Below are 14,203 nucleotides of genomic sequence, written 5' to 3'. Positions count from 1 at the left end.
TATCATGATTTAGTTATGACATGGGTGGTCTCTATCACGTGTGAGTATATCATGGTTTAGTTATGACATGGGTGGTCTCTATCACGTGTGAGTATATCATGGTTTAGTTATGACATGGGTGGTCTCTATCACGTGTGAGTATATCATGGTTTAGTTATGACATGGGTGGTCTCTATCACGTGTGAGTATATCATGATTTAGTTATGACATGGGTGGTCTCTATCACGTGTGAGTATATCATGATTTAGTTATGACATGGGTGGTCTCTATCACGTGTGAGTATATCATGATTTAGTTATGACATGGGTGGTCTCTATCACGTGTGAGTATATCATGATTTAGTTATGACATGGGTGGTCTCTATCACGTGTGAGTATATCATGGTTTAGTTATGACATGGGTGGTCTCTATCACGTGTGAGTATATCATGATTTAGTTATGACATGGGTGGTCTCTATCACGTGTGAGTATATCATGATTTAGTTATGACATGGGTGGTCTCTATCACGTGTGAGTATATCATGATTTAGTTATGACATGGGTGGTCTCTATCACGTGTGAGTATATCATGATTTAGTTATGACATGGGTGGTCTCTGTCACGTGTGAGTATATCATGATTTAGTTATGACATGGGTGGTCTCTATCACGTGTGAGTATATCATGGTTTAGTTATGACATGGGTGGTCTCTATCACGTGTGAGTATATCATGATTTAGTTATGACATGGGTGGTCTCTGTCACGTGTGAGTATATCATGATTTAGTTATGACATGGGTGGTCTCTGTCACGTGTGAGTATATCATGATTTAGTTATGACATGGGTGGTCTCTATCACGTGTGAGTATATCATGATTTAGTTATGACATGGGTGGTCTCTGTCACGTGTGAGTATATCATGATTTAGTTATGACATGGGTGGTCTCTGTCACGTGTGAGTATATCATGATTTAGTTATGACATGGGTGGTCTCTATCACGTGTGAGTATATCATGATTTAGTTATGACATGGGTGGTCTCTATCACGTGTGAGTATATCATGATTTAGTTATGACATGGGTGGTCTCTATCACGTGTGAGTATATCATGGTTTAGTTATGACATGGGTGGTCTCTATCACGTGTGAGTATATCATGGTTTAGTTATGACATGGGTGGTCTCTATCACGTGTGAGTATATCATGATTTAGTTATGACATGGGTGGTCTCTATCACGTGTGAGTATATCATGATTTAGTTATGACATGGGTGGTCTCTATCACGTGTGAGTATATCATGATTTAGTTATGACATGGGTGGTCTCTGTCACGTGTGAGTATATCATGGTTTAGTTATGACATGGGTGGTCTCTATCACGTGTGAGTATATCATGATTTAGTTATGACATGGGTGGTCTCTATCACGTGTGAGTATATCATGATTTAGTTATGACATGGGTGGTCTCTATCACGTATGTATACATGGGAGAATGTATCAATTGAGCATTGGATTTCCCTTCTCTGAGCAATGTGACGTCAGAGGCAGAGTAAAACTCTTCGTATTTAGGCTGCTGGCCTAGACTACAAAAGAATGCATGTTTGTGAGCGTTCGATTGTTAAAAACGAAAGGAATTCTAACTAAAATAGATCGATACCTAAATTTTATTTGTATTTTGGACCAAAATATGACATTTGACACAGATCTCAACAGTCATTCTTCACCTCGATAGCTAGCGTGGTCTCGAAAACAATGACTGTCTCGATCTGTGTACAATATCATATTGTGGTCAAAAATACAAATAACCAATCAACGAAGGAAAATCCAATGTTCAATCGACACATAGAACTATAATTGTTTTTTTGTTTTGTCCGCCATTGAGTCTTCTTGTTTTGTGTTTCCCTTTGGATTCGCTGATATAAGCTTAACCCACAAGGCGCGGCTGGGATTCGCTGATATAAGCTTAACCCACAAGGCGCGGCTGGGATTCGCTGATATAAGCTTAACCCACAAGGCGCGGCGCGGCTGGGGTTCGAACCCAGAGCCTTCCCGACGTCGCCGTCGGGAAGCGACATTTTTTTTCACATGTCAACTACGGGCTTTCAATCCCGAAGGCTGGTTCTGAGTTGCGACGAACGTAATCGGAAGTTCCGATGTTTACCGAGTCAAAGAGCCGAGTCGAACACTATCCGTTTACGTTCGTAGCAACTCGGAAATAGCCTTCGGGATTGAAAGCCCGTAACTGACGTGTGAAAAAAACTGTCGCCAGAAGGCCGACACCGTGTTAACCACTGGGCTATTGCGCCCGTCGATGAAAACTATGGGAACGCAAGCTTGAGTACGGATCCTGAATGTTAGATACTGTATATATGTTAAAACTTTATGAAGTATATTCGTTGTGTATTATTATTTGATTTGGAATTGTGTACAGAATAGTTTTATAGGCCTATGTCTGTTTTTGTGAGGCGCTTAGAACCGTTTTAGGATTTGCACTATATAAATATCCCGATTATTATTATTATATGTCACGATGCTTTAATTGAATAAGGTTTTGTTTAAAGCAACTATACCCTTGTTTCAGTCCACGTTCCACGAGATGGAGCAGCACCCCCACACGCACGGCGTGGTGCTGAGCAAGGCTGGCTGGTCGTGGGGGGCGGAGATGGGGGCCAACGACCAGGGAGTGGCAGGGGGGTGCTCCTCCGTCTGGACCGTCTCCTGTCACCCCGGGGACCACGAGGAGCGACTGCTGGGGGTCGACTTGGTCAGGTATTCCAACGACTTTCACTCACGGTTTACTTGGTGTTCTTAGAGCTTTCATCGGGGGGTGCAGTGGCCAAATGGTTTACGTGGTGTTCTCAGAGCTTTCATCGGGGGACGGAGTGGCCAAATGATTTAGGTGGTGATCTCAGAGCTTTCATCAGGGGGCGTAGTGGTCAAATGGTTTACGTGGTGTTCTCTGAGCTTTCAAGGGAGGCGGGGGGGCGCAGTGGTTAAATGGTTTACGTGGTGTTCTCAGAGCTTTCATCGGGGGGCGTAGTGGCCAAATGGGTTACGTGGTGTTTTCAGAGCTTTCATCGGGGGGGGGGGGGGAGGGGGGGAGCTCAGTGGCCAAATGGTTTACTTGGTGTTCTCAGAGCTTTCATCGGGGGGGGGGGGGGGGCGCAGTGGTCAAATGGGTTACGTGGTGTTCTTAGAGCTTTCATTGGGGGGGCGCAGTGGCCACATGGGTTACGTGGTGTTTTCAGAGCTTTCATCGGGGGGCGCAGGGGCCAACAGCTTACGTGGTATTCTCAGAGTTTTCATTGGGGGGGCGCAGTGGCCACATGGGTTACGTGGTGTTCTCAGAGCTTTCATCGGGGGGCGCAGGGGCCAAATGGGTTACGTGGTGTTCTCAGAGCTTTCATCGGGGGGCGCAGTGGCCAAATGGTTTGCGTGGTGTTCTCAGAGCTTTCACCATTTCCTTATTCAGACACCTGTGACCATTTCCTTATTCAGACACCTGTGACCATTTCCTTATTCAAACACCTGTGGCCATTTCCTTATACGGACACCTGTGACCATTTCCTTATACAGACACCTGTGACCATTTCCTTATTCAAACACCTGTGACCATTTCCTTATTCAGTCACCTGTGACCATTTCCTTATTCAGTCACCTGTGACCATTGTCTCATACAGACTAGCTCTGGAACGAAGCAGCACGGCGCGTGAAGCAGTGGACACTGTGACGTCACTACTGACCAAACACGGACAGGGCGGACCGTGCTGCGAGGACCCGTCCTACGGACAGTGGACGTACCACAACTCCTTCCTCTTCGCTGACCGCCAGGAGGCCTGGGCCCTGGACACTGCTGGACGCCTGTGGGTGGCCAAGAAAATCACTGGTCAGTGGCTGGAGATCTGTGATGATGTTGGTTATACTTTGACGCATCTCTCTTAGGAGTTTTAGAGATTTCATCAAATAGGGTCACGTATGCCTTTGTTGTATCCAAAACCACAATAAAAAGTGTTTAATTCTTATGACAAGGCCCAATTAATGAGTGTTTCTATTTTTGTAATGTAATGTAATGTACACTTTTCAATGTGGCTTTTTATGGCGGGAACTCGTGCGAGCTGTGTCCTCTGGGTGTCGTATAAGTGTCACTTTCCTTGTAGAGTCATGTACGATGACGATGACGACGACGACAACGACGGTGATGGGTAGTCACCACAACTAAAACCCTGACCTCAGGCCTGTTTCCCCTCTTGTCCCACAGACGGTGTGTATGCCATGTCCAGCATTCTCAGCCTCGGGACAGACTACGATCTCAGCTGTCCAGGGCTGGCCGAGGCCGCGGAGAGTGGCGGTCACTGGAAAGCGGACAACGGACCAGTGGACTTTGCCAAGGCTTTCAACGCAACCTTTGAGGGGCTGTCGCTCTCGGACAAACAACAACCAGTCAACAGGTTGCGCTGTGGGAAAGCCTTACTTGAAGACAAGGCAAAGACTGGTGAGATAAGGGATTGCATGGTCTTTTTTCACGTGAATTGCCTGTCAACTACTTTGGTCATCTTGTCTATCATCCCTTTTGTTTTGTTTTACCTGTGTTTGATTTACCTGTGTATGTTTGATCATACGTCTTTCCTTCTTTCTTTGTTGTACAAAAACATGCAACCCCCAAAATTTTAATTACTTACACATTTGTTGACCAATCACTTCATATTTGATGGACATACATTTCAGCCTATGCATGACTCTTACACAAAGTGACAATGTTGTGTATACAACTCTCCTGTGTTCACTTTCAAGTGAATAACTATCGTTCTGATATCATTTTAAAGTGAAGCTAAAGAAACCTGGTATCGGCACTGCTGTGCATCTCCTATGATCTCAATGGTATCAAGGCACGCCTTTGCCGCGACAAGGTTTTCCGATACCGGCACTTGTCTTGTCTAGACAGTGACGTCATTCATAGATGACGCCAATCATAAATGACGTTTGTCAAGGGAACTTATGCTTTCAAGTGTTGCTGCTTCCAGTGACAGGAAGGTATAGAGATTGATCATTGTATACAATCAATTTATCATTGTATACACAAATTACACAAACGTCATCTTGTGAGGGACCAAAAAATATTGAAACTCTCGGATGATTTTTTTGTGTGGTATCAACCTCGACCTACGGTCTCGGTTGATACCACAAAAAAATCATCCTCGAGTTTCAATATTTTTCGGTCCCTCACTCGATGACGTTGTGTAATCTCTATGTATTAAATGGTCTGACTTTGTGCAAGTTAAAAACAAAATGCCAAATTCGGGGATCGACTCAACAGTCCGAGGTTTGAAATTGAGCAGTAGCCAAATTAACCCGATTTAAGCCCTCAAGATTGAGGTAATTCGAATGACATAGCATACTTTAATCAACATTAGATAATCAGTGACTTGAATACAGTAATTACAGACATGATCAGGGCATTTCCCATGGATGAATGTGTTCATGTCATTGGTGAATTTTGCGCGACATTGCGCAAGTGAAACTTTACAACAAAGGGGTTAATTTTTCAAGTCATTTCAGTTTAGCAATTATTACACCCCCAGTATAGGGGTGTGTATAGGTTTCGCTCGATGTGTTTGTTTGGGTGTCTGTGTGTTTGTTTGGGTGTTTGTGTGTTTGTGTTCGCATATAGATCTCAAGAATGAACGGACCGATCGTCACCAAACTTGGTGAACAGGTTCTATACATTCCTGAGACGGTCCTTACAAAAATTGGGACCAGTCAAACACACGGTTAGGGAGTTATTGGTGGATTAAAATTATACAAGGACTTATACAGGGACATATTCATGGTCAAAGGGAAATAACCATTCTCACTCAGTCACTGCCACCAACTGAGAAGGTTATTTTCCTTTGACGGGGGTGTTTTTCCTACCTCGTAGGAATTTCTTGTTTTCATAGTTGTTGCGCATTGAGTTCAGTTCGTTCTCGACCAGTTTACAAAGTTTCGAGTCTGTAGGTAAAATGGTCCGACATTTACCTTTTCTCCAAAATGTGTTCCAAATACACTTCCGAAATGATCAATGGCACGAAAGCTTTCCTGTCTTGGGATTGCCCTGAACCTATCTGTAACTGCTTTCTTCATGGCACCGATCATACAGGGGGTGAAGCGGGTGTTTGTGTATACTCAGATATTCAGATAGCCCAAAAGGTAAAAGTCTGGAGGGTTTAAATTAGGTAAGTATTGCTACCGCTCATGTCAAACCTCGTTCTGTTGAGTAGATCGTCGAATTTGGAAACTATTATTGAAATAGCACAAAAGTCAGACCATTTGATCTACAATATTTCCAGGAAGAGTCATGCATAGGCTGAAGTTAAAGTAAGTCGGTCAACAGATGTAGCAGTTATCAGCATTTTTGAGGGTTGCATTTTTTTGGGGGGTCACCCTGTACAAGAACTACTGATTGTATTATATTATATTTATACTGATTGTATTTATATTATATTTATACTGAGTATTATATTTATACTGGTTATATTGGGTCGATATATTCGTGACTGTAACGTAATTTTGTCAATAACAACGTTCCAACAACTTACCTTTCTTGTTTTTGTATTCTGGATTTTGGAACGTTGGCAGTCTCTTTGATTTTGGATTTAGTGATTGTACAGCCGGATAGAACAATGGAGCTCTTTTGGTGTGCATTTTGCAGGCGTTTATAATGCATGGGCAAAAAGTGAAGAGTGAACCAGTTTGCATGCGTGCTTTACACAAATGTGAGTTGATTCTAATAGATTGAGAGCAAAGGGACGCTCGTCCGGGTGCAAGCTTCACTGGTTCACTGACAGGGCACCCTTGAAGTAATTAAGGAGCTAGGTCTTTGTCAGTTTAATAAGTAAAGTGGCATCAATCGCGCATAGTACTATAATGTCTTAAAGTCGGTCTTGCTCACTAACGAACAAAGACAAAAGGAAAGATGCAGGTGTGTTCTATTCCGGAACACCATGGAAGCTTTCCGCCAGGAAGTGTCTTACTGACCATGCCTAATGTAGACATAGAACCACGAGTGCGTATGGGTATCGTACTTGTGAATCAGTAAAGGGGAACAACTGCATGATAAAAAACGCTCGCGCTGGACCCGAGTACTCTTCAGACTGGCTCGCTCCCCCAGTATGAAAGTTTTTGTCTTGTGCACGTTTAAGACCAAGTGATTGCTCTGTGTGAATTACAGGCATTCCCTTTGCTATATAACTACATTGCATGCGAGCCGAGGATGTGCGTGGTGACTGGCCTTTCTCTTTTATTTGATCACAGTGAAAAATATACTGCCGACCCTCTTCATAACTGGTGAACTGGTGGCCCACGAAGTTCTTTTACTGTCCTGGCTCGCGGATTCTTGCATTTATCACGCCCCAGGTAGTTTTACCAAATTCTTTAATGTAAAGTGAAGGTAAAAGACTGAAACATATGTAAACAAAGGAAACCATAAGAAAAAATACAAATTAATATGAAAAGAATCAAAACACAAAATCGCGACCTCTAAACCACCGCAGTCGCGACCGAGCAACCAACGCTTGGTAGAAAATGGGGTACACAAAAAATCAAATTATTCAAACACACAACGCGCAAAGCCTGGCAAATCGTCTCGCATGCGATACGCATGCTTTTTATGACGCTGGCTGGCTGTTCTATCTGGCTGCGTGTTGCCCTGCCGGTGTGAATTCCTCCCACCGCCAAGTCGTTTTTGTGGTTTATTTCGCATTTAGGTCCCAGGTAACATCATGAAGTTTTAATACTATCAATCGGACCTATTATCAAGTTAGTGTATCAACTTTTGAACGAACTGCGCCCAGTAGTTTCCCAGCAATAAGCTGTTAAGTGGAGAAAGACACACACACACACAGACACACGATTAAAGTCTGTTGAGCCCAAGTACTAGCTACTCGGGGATAAAGCAAACCAGTATAAGTACCCGTAGTAATTGCAGCGTATGATTGTTTGCACGTGCTGGCAAGGTGACGGCGAGCGTCCTGTTCGACATCCTGAGGGTATCGTACTTGGGAATCAGTTTTGTGAAACAACTGAATGATAAAGCAAAATAGTATAGTACCCGTTGTAATTGCAAATGATTTAACCATGAGGGCGTTAAAAAATATTTATCATCATGATTGTTTGCGTGCAGGCAAGGTGACGGTGAGCGACCTGTTTGACCTCCTGCGGGACAAGGAGAGCTGCGTCAACCTGAGCGGGGAGCTGCTGACCGTGGGCAGCCAGGTGTCCGTGCTGCAGCCACACGGCTCCAAGGTACCCGACGTCCACTGGTTGACCGCCACCCCAGTACCCGACCTGTCCGTCTTCAAGCCTTTCATCTTCTGTCCGGCACCCAACCTGGGCAAGGCCGCGCTCTGTCCGGCCATCTCAACGGAGGTCAGGGTCAGATCCGGGTCCCAGACCTGCGCCGACCGTCGCCACCTGCTGTACCGGATGCACGAGCAAGGGAAAGAACTGATGGAGAGCGGAAGCTCGCAAGGGAAGAAACTCCTGGAGACCATGAAGACCCTGGAGCAGCAGTGTGTCAAAGATATTGCTGACTTCCTGGACAGCTTCGACCCCTCGCTGATGGAAGAGGTGCCTGAGCTCTTCAAGGACATCACGGAGGCAGAGGTCAAGTTCTACAAGTGATGACGTCCTGTACTCGCTCAGTCTTACAGTCCCTGCTAAAGCCTGTCCTTAACTGGGCCAAGTCGACTACGTGAAGTATACCTCGCGAAGCTGGCCGCAGGGAGCTTTAGCACTGAGTTGTCGGTAAACATACTTTGCGAAGACTTCGCGAAACTTCAGCCCTGAGATTTCAGTAAAAAAAAGACTTCGCGAAGTCTTGTTGGGACTGAACTAAGGACCGCCTTTACGTCCCTGCTTAAGAAAATTAATTGACGTTTTCCGGAAATAACTCAAGATGGTCCCTGTGGAGAGGCAGAGCAAGACGAAGCCTACATCCTACAGGATTGACAGAGCAAGACGAAGCCTACATCCTACAGGATTGCAGGAACCTCAAGCAACTGAGGAGCGAGACCTGGACCAGGCCGATGCCCCTCTAAGACAAGCTGTATGGACCCGCGGAGGCTCTGCAGAAGATCACCAGCTTCGTCTCCAGAGCTGGAATCCGAGTGTAAAAGGCGATCGACAAGAAGAAAAACTCAAGCGGGAGTGGCAACACGAACCAAAACGAGCATCATAGCGAGCGCACACTGCTTAACAATACACATGATAGTTAGGCCTGGCGCTCACCTATGTAACGTCAGCAGGACAGACGACGCACTGCAGATTATCCCAGCCCGCTACACGTTGCGTGAAAAGAAAACAGGCCAAGTACTCGACATAATCTCCAACGCAGCATAAATAATATGCAGTGCGTCATCTGTGCCGCGGACTCTGCGCAGGTATATTCTGCCCATTATAGCTGTTCGTCGTAATGGCCGATCAGCAGTCTGCTGTTGTTTCGCTTCTCTTTGACAAACTTGACTCGATGTCTGGGGTGCTTACTCTAGCTGCCACATGGCTTGACTATCCTGACTCGATGTCTGGGGTGCTTACTCTAGCTGCCACATGGCTTGAATATCCTGACTCGATGTCTGGGGTGCTTACTCTAGCTGCCACATGGCTTGAATATCCTGACAAGAGTTATTTCCGAACATCGTCTATTACTATTAGTTTGACTTTTCTTCACGCTGACCTTTTTTTCACAGTGCGATTTATGCCATACTTTTTCCAGAAACATGAAATTGCTTGGGTCTGGAACTACGTAACATCCTCAAAGTTTTACTTTTTGTTCCCTGAACACCGCCTTTTCTTCTTGGAGCGATACCTGCTTTTACTTTTCTGAACGCTGACGTTTGTTCAAGCCGCGATATAAGCAAAACGTGTTACAGCAATGTATGACATTGCTTTGGTCTTGGTCTAATATGCAGGTATATGCGGAGAAGCCGACTTACTGAGAAATTCTGTGAGAAGCCTTGTAGGTCAGTCTACATTAGATCTATTTTAACCACAACCAATTGTGTGAGAAGCCTTGTAGGTCAGTCTACATTAGATCTATTTTAACCACAACCAATTGTGTGAGAAGCCTTGTAGGTCAGTCTACATTAGATCTATTTTAACCACAACCAATTGTGTGAGAAGCCTGGTAGGTCAGTCTACATTAGATCTATTTTAACCACAACCAATTGTGTGAGAAGCCTGGTAGGTCAGTCTACATTAGATCTATTTTAACCACAACCAATTGTGTGAGAAGCCTTGTAGGTCAGTCTACATTAGATCTATTTTAACCACAACCAATTGTGTGAGAAGCCTTGTAGGTCAGTCTACATTAGATCTATTTTAACCACAACCAATTGTGTGAGAAGCCTTGTAGGTCAGTCTACATTAGATCTATTTTAACCACAACCAATTGTGTGAGAAGCCTTGTAGGTCAGTCTACATTAGATCTATTTTAACCACAACCAATTGTGTGAGAAGCCTTGTAGGTCAGTCTACATTAGATCTATTTTAACCACAACCAATTGTGTGAGAAGCCTGGTAGGTCAGTCTACATTAGATCTATTTTAACCACAACCAATTGTGTGAGAAGCCTTGTAGGTCAGTCTACATTAGATCTATTTTAACCACAACCAATTGTGTGAGAAGCCTTGTAGGTCAGTCTACATTAGATCTATTTTAACCACAACCAATTGTGTGAGAAGCCTTGTAGGTCAGTCTACATTAGATCTATTTTAACCACAACCAATTGTGTGAGAAGCCTGGTAGGTCAGTCTACATTAGATCTATTTTAACCACAACCAATTGTGTGAGAAGCCTGGTAGGTCAGTCTACATTAGATCTATTTTAACCACAACCAATTGTGTGAGAAGCCTGGTAGGTCAGTCTACATTAGATCTATTTTAACCAAAACCAATTGTCTGCACACGTGCACTCTTAGTTGATTTCGTGTTGCACTAATGCTGTTGTATTTTGTAACACTTGTGCATGAGTGCTTCTTTGTGTGAGTAGGCTAGTGAGTGAGTGCGTGAGTGTCTGTCTGTCTGTCGCAGTGTGTGTGTGTCTCTCTCTGTCTATTTGTCTGTCTGTCTGTCTGTCTGTCTGTCTGTCTGATAGAATTGGTCTGTCTGTCTGTCTGTTGGTCGGTCGGTCGGTCGGTCGGTCGGTCTGTGCGACAGTGTGTGTGTATGTGTGTGTGTGTGTTTGTGTGTGTTAGTCTGTCTGTCTGTGTTGGTATGTCTGTCTGTCTGTCTGTCTGTGTGTGTGTGAGTGTGTGTGTGTGCAGGTGTGTGTGTGGCTAAATGTCTGTGTCTCCCTGTCTGTTTCTGTGTGCGGGGTAGGTTGTGTGTACGTCTGTGCCTTTTATGTCTCAAAGTGCTTCAGCCGCTGATTCCATGCATAAAATGGAACCTCTAAATAAAATATACATTCGTTTCAAAGTGTGATAATGAAGTGAACCATTTTCAGATCAATGTATCAATTGCATAACCAATCTCAATATTACATCCGTATTTTGGTGTACATGTACATGTGTGTGAATGTGGCATTGCACAAGTGGATCATCCACAAGTAAACATCACCATTGGCCTCTGCAGTCGACGCGCGATGATACATTCTACCTTTGGACATTTCCACGAACTGATATTACTCAAAACTGAAAAAGAAAAAAGAATAGGGAATTCTGGGAGTCTGTTCAAGGGAAGGAACTCGCATGAACGGCAAACGATGAATTCCGGAAACTACTCTGATTGGTTTGTATGTGTTGTCAAAGAGTGACTGAGTGCCCTTGCGGCTTCTCGGACAAACTTACAACACGTGCTTCCTGAACACGTGTATAAGACACACACCCTCGCCAGTGACTGGCCTGTAACAGCATGTGGACAAGTTTCCACACGTGACATTATTTCCCATGTGTCATTATAGGCCAGGCACTAGTGAGTGGGTGTGTCTCATACACGTGACACAGAGAGAGAGAGAGAGAGAGAGAGAGAGAGAGAGAGAGCCGTAATGCATATTTATGAGTAGAGATGGCCGGTTGGGTAAAATATACCCGTGCGTGCGCCTGTGCGTGCGTGCGTGAGAGACTGCTATGTTAGCTAGCTTTTACTGTCAACATTCAGAGTTTGACAGACTGCTATGTTAGCTAGCTTTTACTGTCAACAGTCAGAGTTTGACTGACTGCTATGTTAGCTAGCTTTTACTGTCAACAGTCAGAGTTTGACAGACTGCTATGTTAGCTAGCTTTCACTGTCAACAGTCAGAGTTTGACAGACTGCTATGTTAGCTAGCTTTTACTGTCAACAGTCAGAGTTTGACAGACTGCTATGTCAGCTAGCTTTTACTGTCAACAGTCAGAGTTTGACAGACTGCTATGTTAGCTAGCTTTCCCTGTCAACAGTCAGAGTTTGACAGACTGCTATGTTAGCTAGCTTTCACTGTCAACAGTCAGAGTTTGACAGACTGCTATGTCAGCTAGCTTTCCCTGTCAACAGTCAGAGTTTGACTGACTGCTATGTTAGCTAGCTTTCACTGTCAACAGTCAGAGTTTGACAGACTGCTATGTCAGCTAGCTTTCCCTGTCAACAGTCAGAGTTTGACTGACTGCTATGTTAGCTAGCTTTCACTGTCAACAGTCAGAGTTTGACAGACTGCTATGTTAGCTAGCTTTCACTGTCAACAGTCAGAGTTTGACAGACTGCTATGTTAGCTAGCTTTCACTGTCAACAGTCAGAGTTTGACAGACTGCTATGTTAGCTAGCTTTCACTGTCAACAGTCAGAGTTTGACAGACTGCTATGTTAGCTAGCTTTCCCTGTCAACAGTCAGAGTTTGACAGACTGCTATGTTAGCTAGCTTTCCCTGTCAACAGTCAGAGTTTGACAGACTGCTATGTTAGCTAGCTTTCACTGTCAACAGTCAGAGTTTGACAGACTGCTATGTTAGCTAGCTTTTACTGTCAACAGTCAGAGTTTGACAGACTGCTATGTTAGCTAGCTTTCACTGTCAACAGTCAGAGTTTGACAGACTGCTATGTTAGCTAGCTTTCACTGTCAACAGTCAGAGTTTGACAGACTGCTATGTTAGCTAGCTTTCACTGTCAACAGTCAGAGTTTGACTGACTGCTATGTTAGCTAGCTTTCCCTGTCAACAGTCAGAGTTTGACTGACTGCTATGTTAGCTAGCTTTTACTGTCAACAGTCAGAGTTTGACAGACTGCTATGTTAGCTAGCTTTCCCTGTCAACAGTCAGAGTTTGACAGACTGCTATGTTAGCTAGCTTTCCCTGTCAACAGTCAGAGTTTGACAGACTGCTATGTTAGCTAGCTTTCACTGTCAACAGTCAGAGTTTGACAGACTGCTATGTTAGCTAGCTTTCCCTGTCAACAGTCAGAGTTTGACAGACTGCTATGTTAGCTAGCTTTCCCTGTCAACAGTCCAGACCTGTGCACACTCAAAACGCTCATCAGTAGTAAACAAACCAAATTTCAGTAGTTTTTAAAGTGTTTGAGTTGTAAGCTGTAACGACAGTTCAAGACATCATTCTCCTCACAAAGCACACAAACCTCTTCACTATCTGAATCTCGCACTTTTTTTTTCTTTTCCATGTTTCACTTCAATCACAAGTTGCCACGCAGACGCTGGACGAACTAAGTCTAAGAACAAAGACTCAATACTGAGAACACGCGCGCTTCCGGTAAATCGGAAAACGTCTTTTCAGCACAACGGCCAACTAATTGGTCAAAACAAGTTAAAACAGAAAAAAAGTACAACAACAAATTTTGGGAGTAAAACATCGGAATTTCGGAATTTTAATAAAATATCCGTAGCACTGTATTCTGCATATAAAAATCGGAGAAATTACGGAGAAACCGTAGATGTGCACAGGTCTGACAGTCAGAGTTTGACAGACTGCTATGTTAGCTAGCTTTCCCTGTCAACAGTCCAGACCTGTGCACACTCAAAACGCTTATCAGTAGTAAACAAACCAAATTTCAGTAGTTTTTAAAATGTTTGAGTTGTAAGCTGTAACGACAATTCAAGACATCATTCTGCTCACAAAGCACACAAACCTCTTCACTATCTGAATCTCGCACTTTTTTTCTTCTTTTCCATGTTTCACTTCAATCACAAGTTGCCACGCAGACGCTGGACGAACTAAGTCTAAGAACAAAGTCTCAATACTGAGAACACGCGCGCTTCCGGTAAATCGGAAAACGTCT

At 44.0% G+C, this 14,203-nt stretch overlaps 1 protein-coding gene across 3 annotated transcripts in view; it reads left to right on the top strand.

Annotated features, from left to right (window-relative positions):
• LOC138981024 (secernin-2-like) overlaps positions 1 to 13,577 on the top strand; it is a 66,810-nt gene extending 53,233 nt beyond the window's left edge. For 2 of the 3 annotated variants that reach the window (XM_070353820.1, XM_070353821.1), the window contains exons 3-6: positions 2,556 to 2,743; positions 3,655 to 3,860; positions 4,233 to 4,466; positions 8,133 to 13,577. In XM_070353820.1, the coding sequence (XP_070209921.1) occupies positions 2,556 to 2,743; positions 3,655 to 3,860; positions 4,233 to 4,466; positions 8,133 to 8,632 (1,128 nt within the window). In that variant the 3' untranslated portion in view covers positions 8,633 to 13,577. The remainder of the gene's footprint in view (positions 1 to 2,555; positions 2,744 to 3,654; positions 3,861 to 4,232; positions 4,467 to 8,132) is intronic. The other variant, XR_011460538.1, reaches the window with a different exon arrangement.
• The last annotated feature ends 626 nt before the right edge of the window (positions 13,578 to 14,203 follow it).

The sequence above is a fragment of the Littorina saxatilis genome, linkage group LG12 (assembly GCF_037325665.1).
Source record: "Littorina saxatilis isolate snail1 linkage group LG12, US_GU_Lsax_2.0, whole genome shotgun sequence".
In the NCBI taxonomy this organism is placed as follows: domain Eukaryota; kingdom Metazoa; phylum Mollusca; class Gastropoda; order Littorinimorpha; family Littorinidae; genus Littorina; species Littorina saxatilis.
Note: the sequence above shows the minus strand (reverse complement) of the source record. Positions and strands in the feature narration are given on the sequence as shown.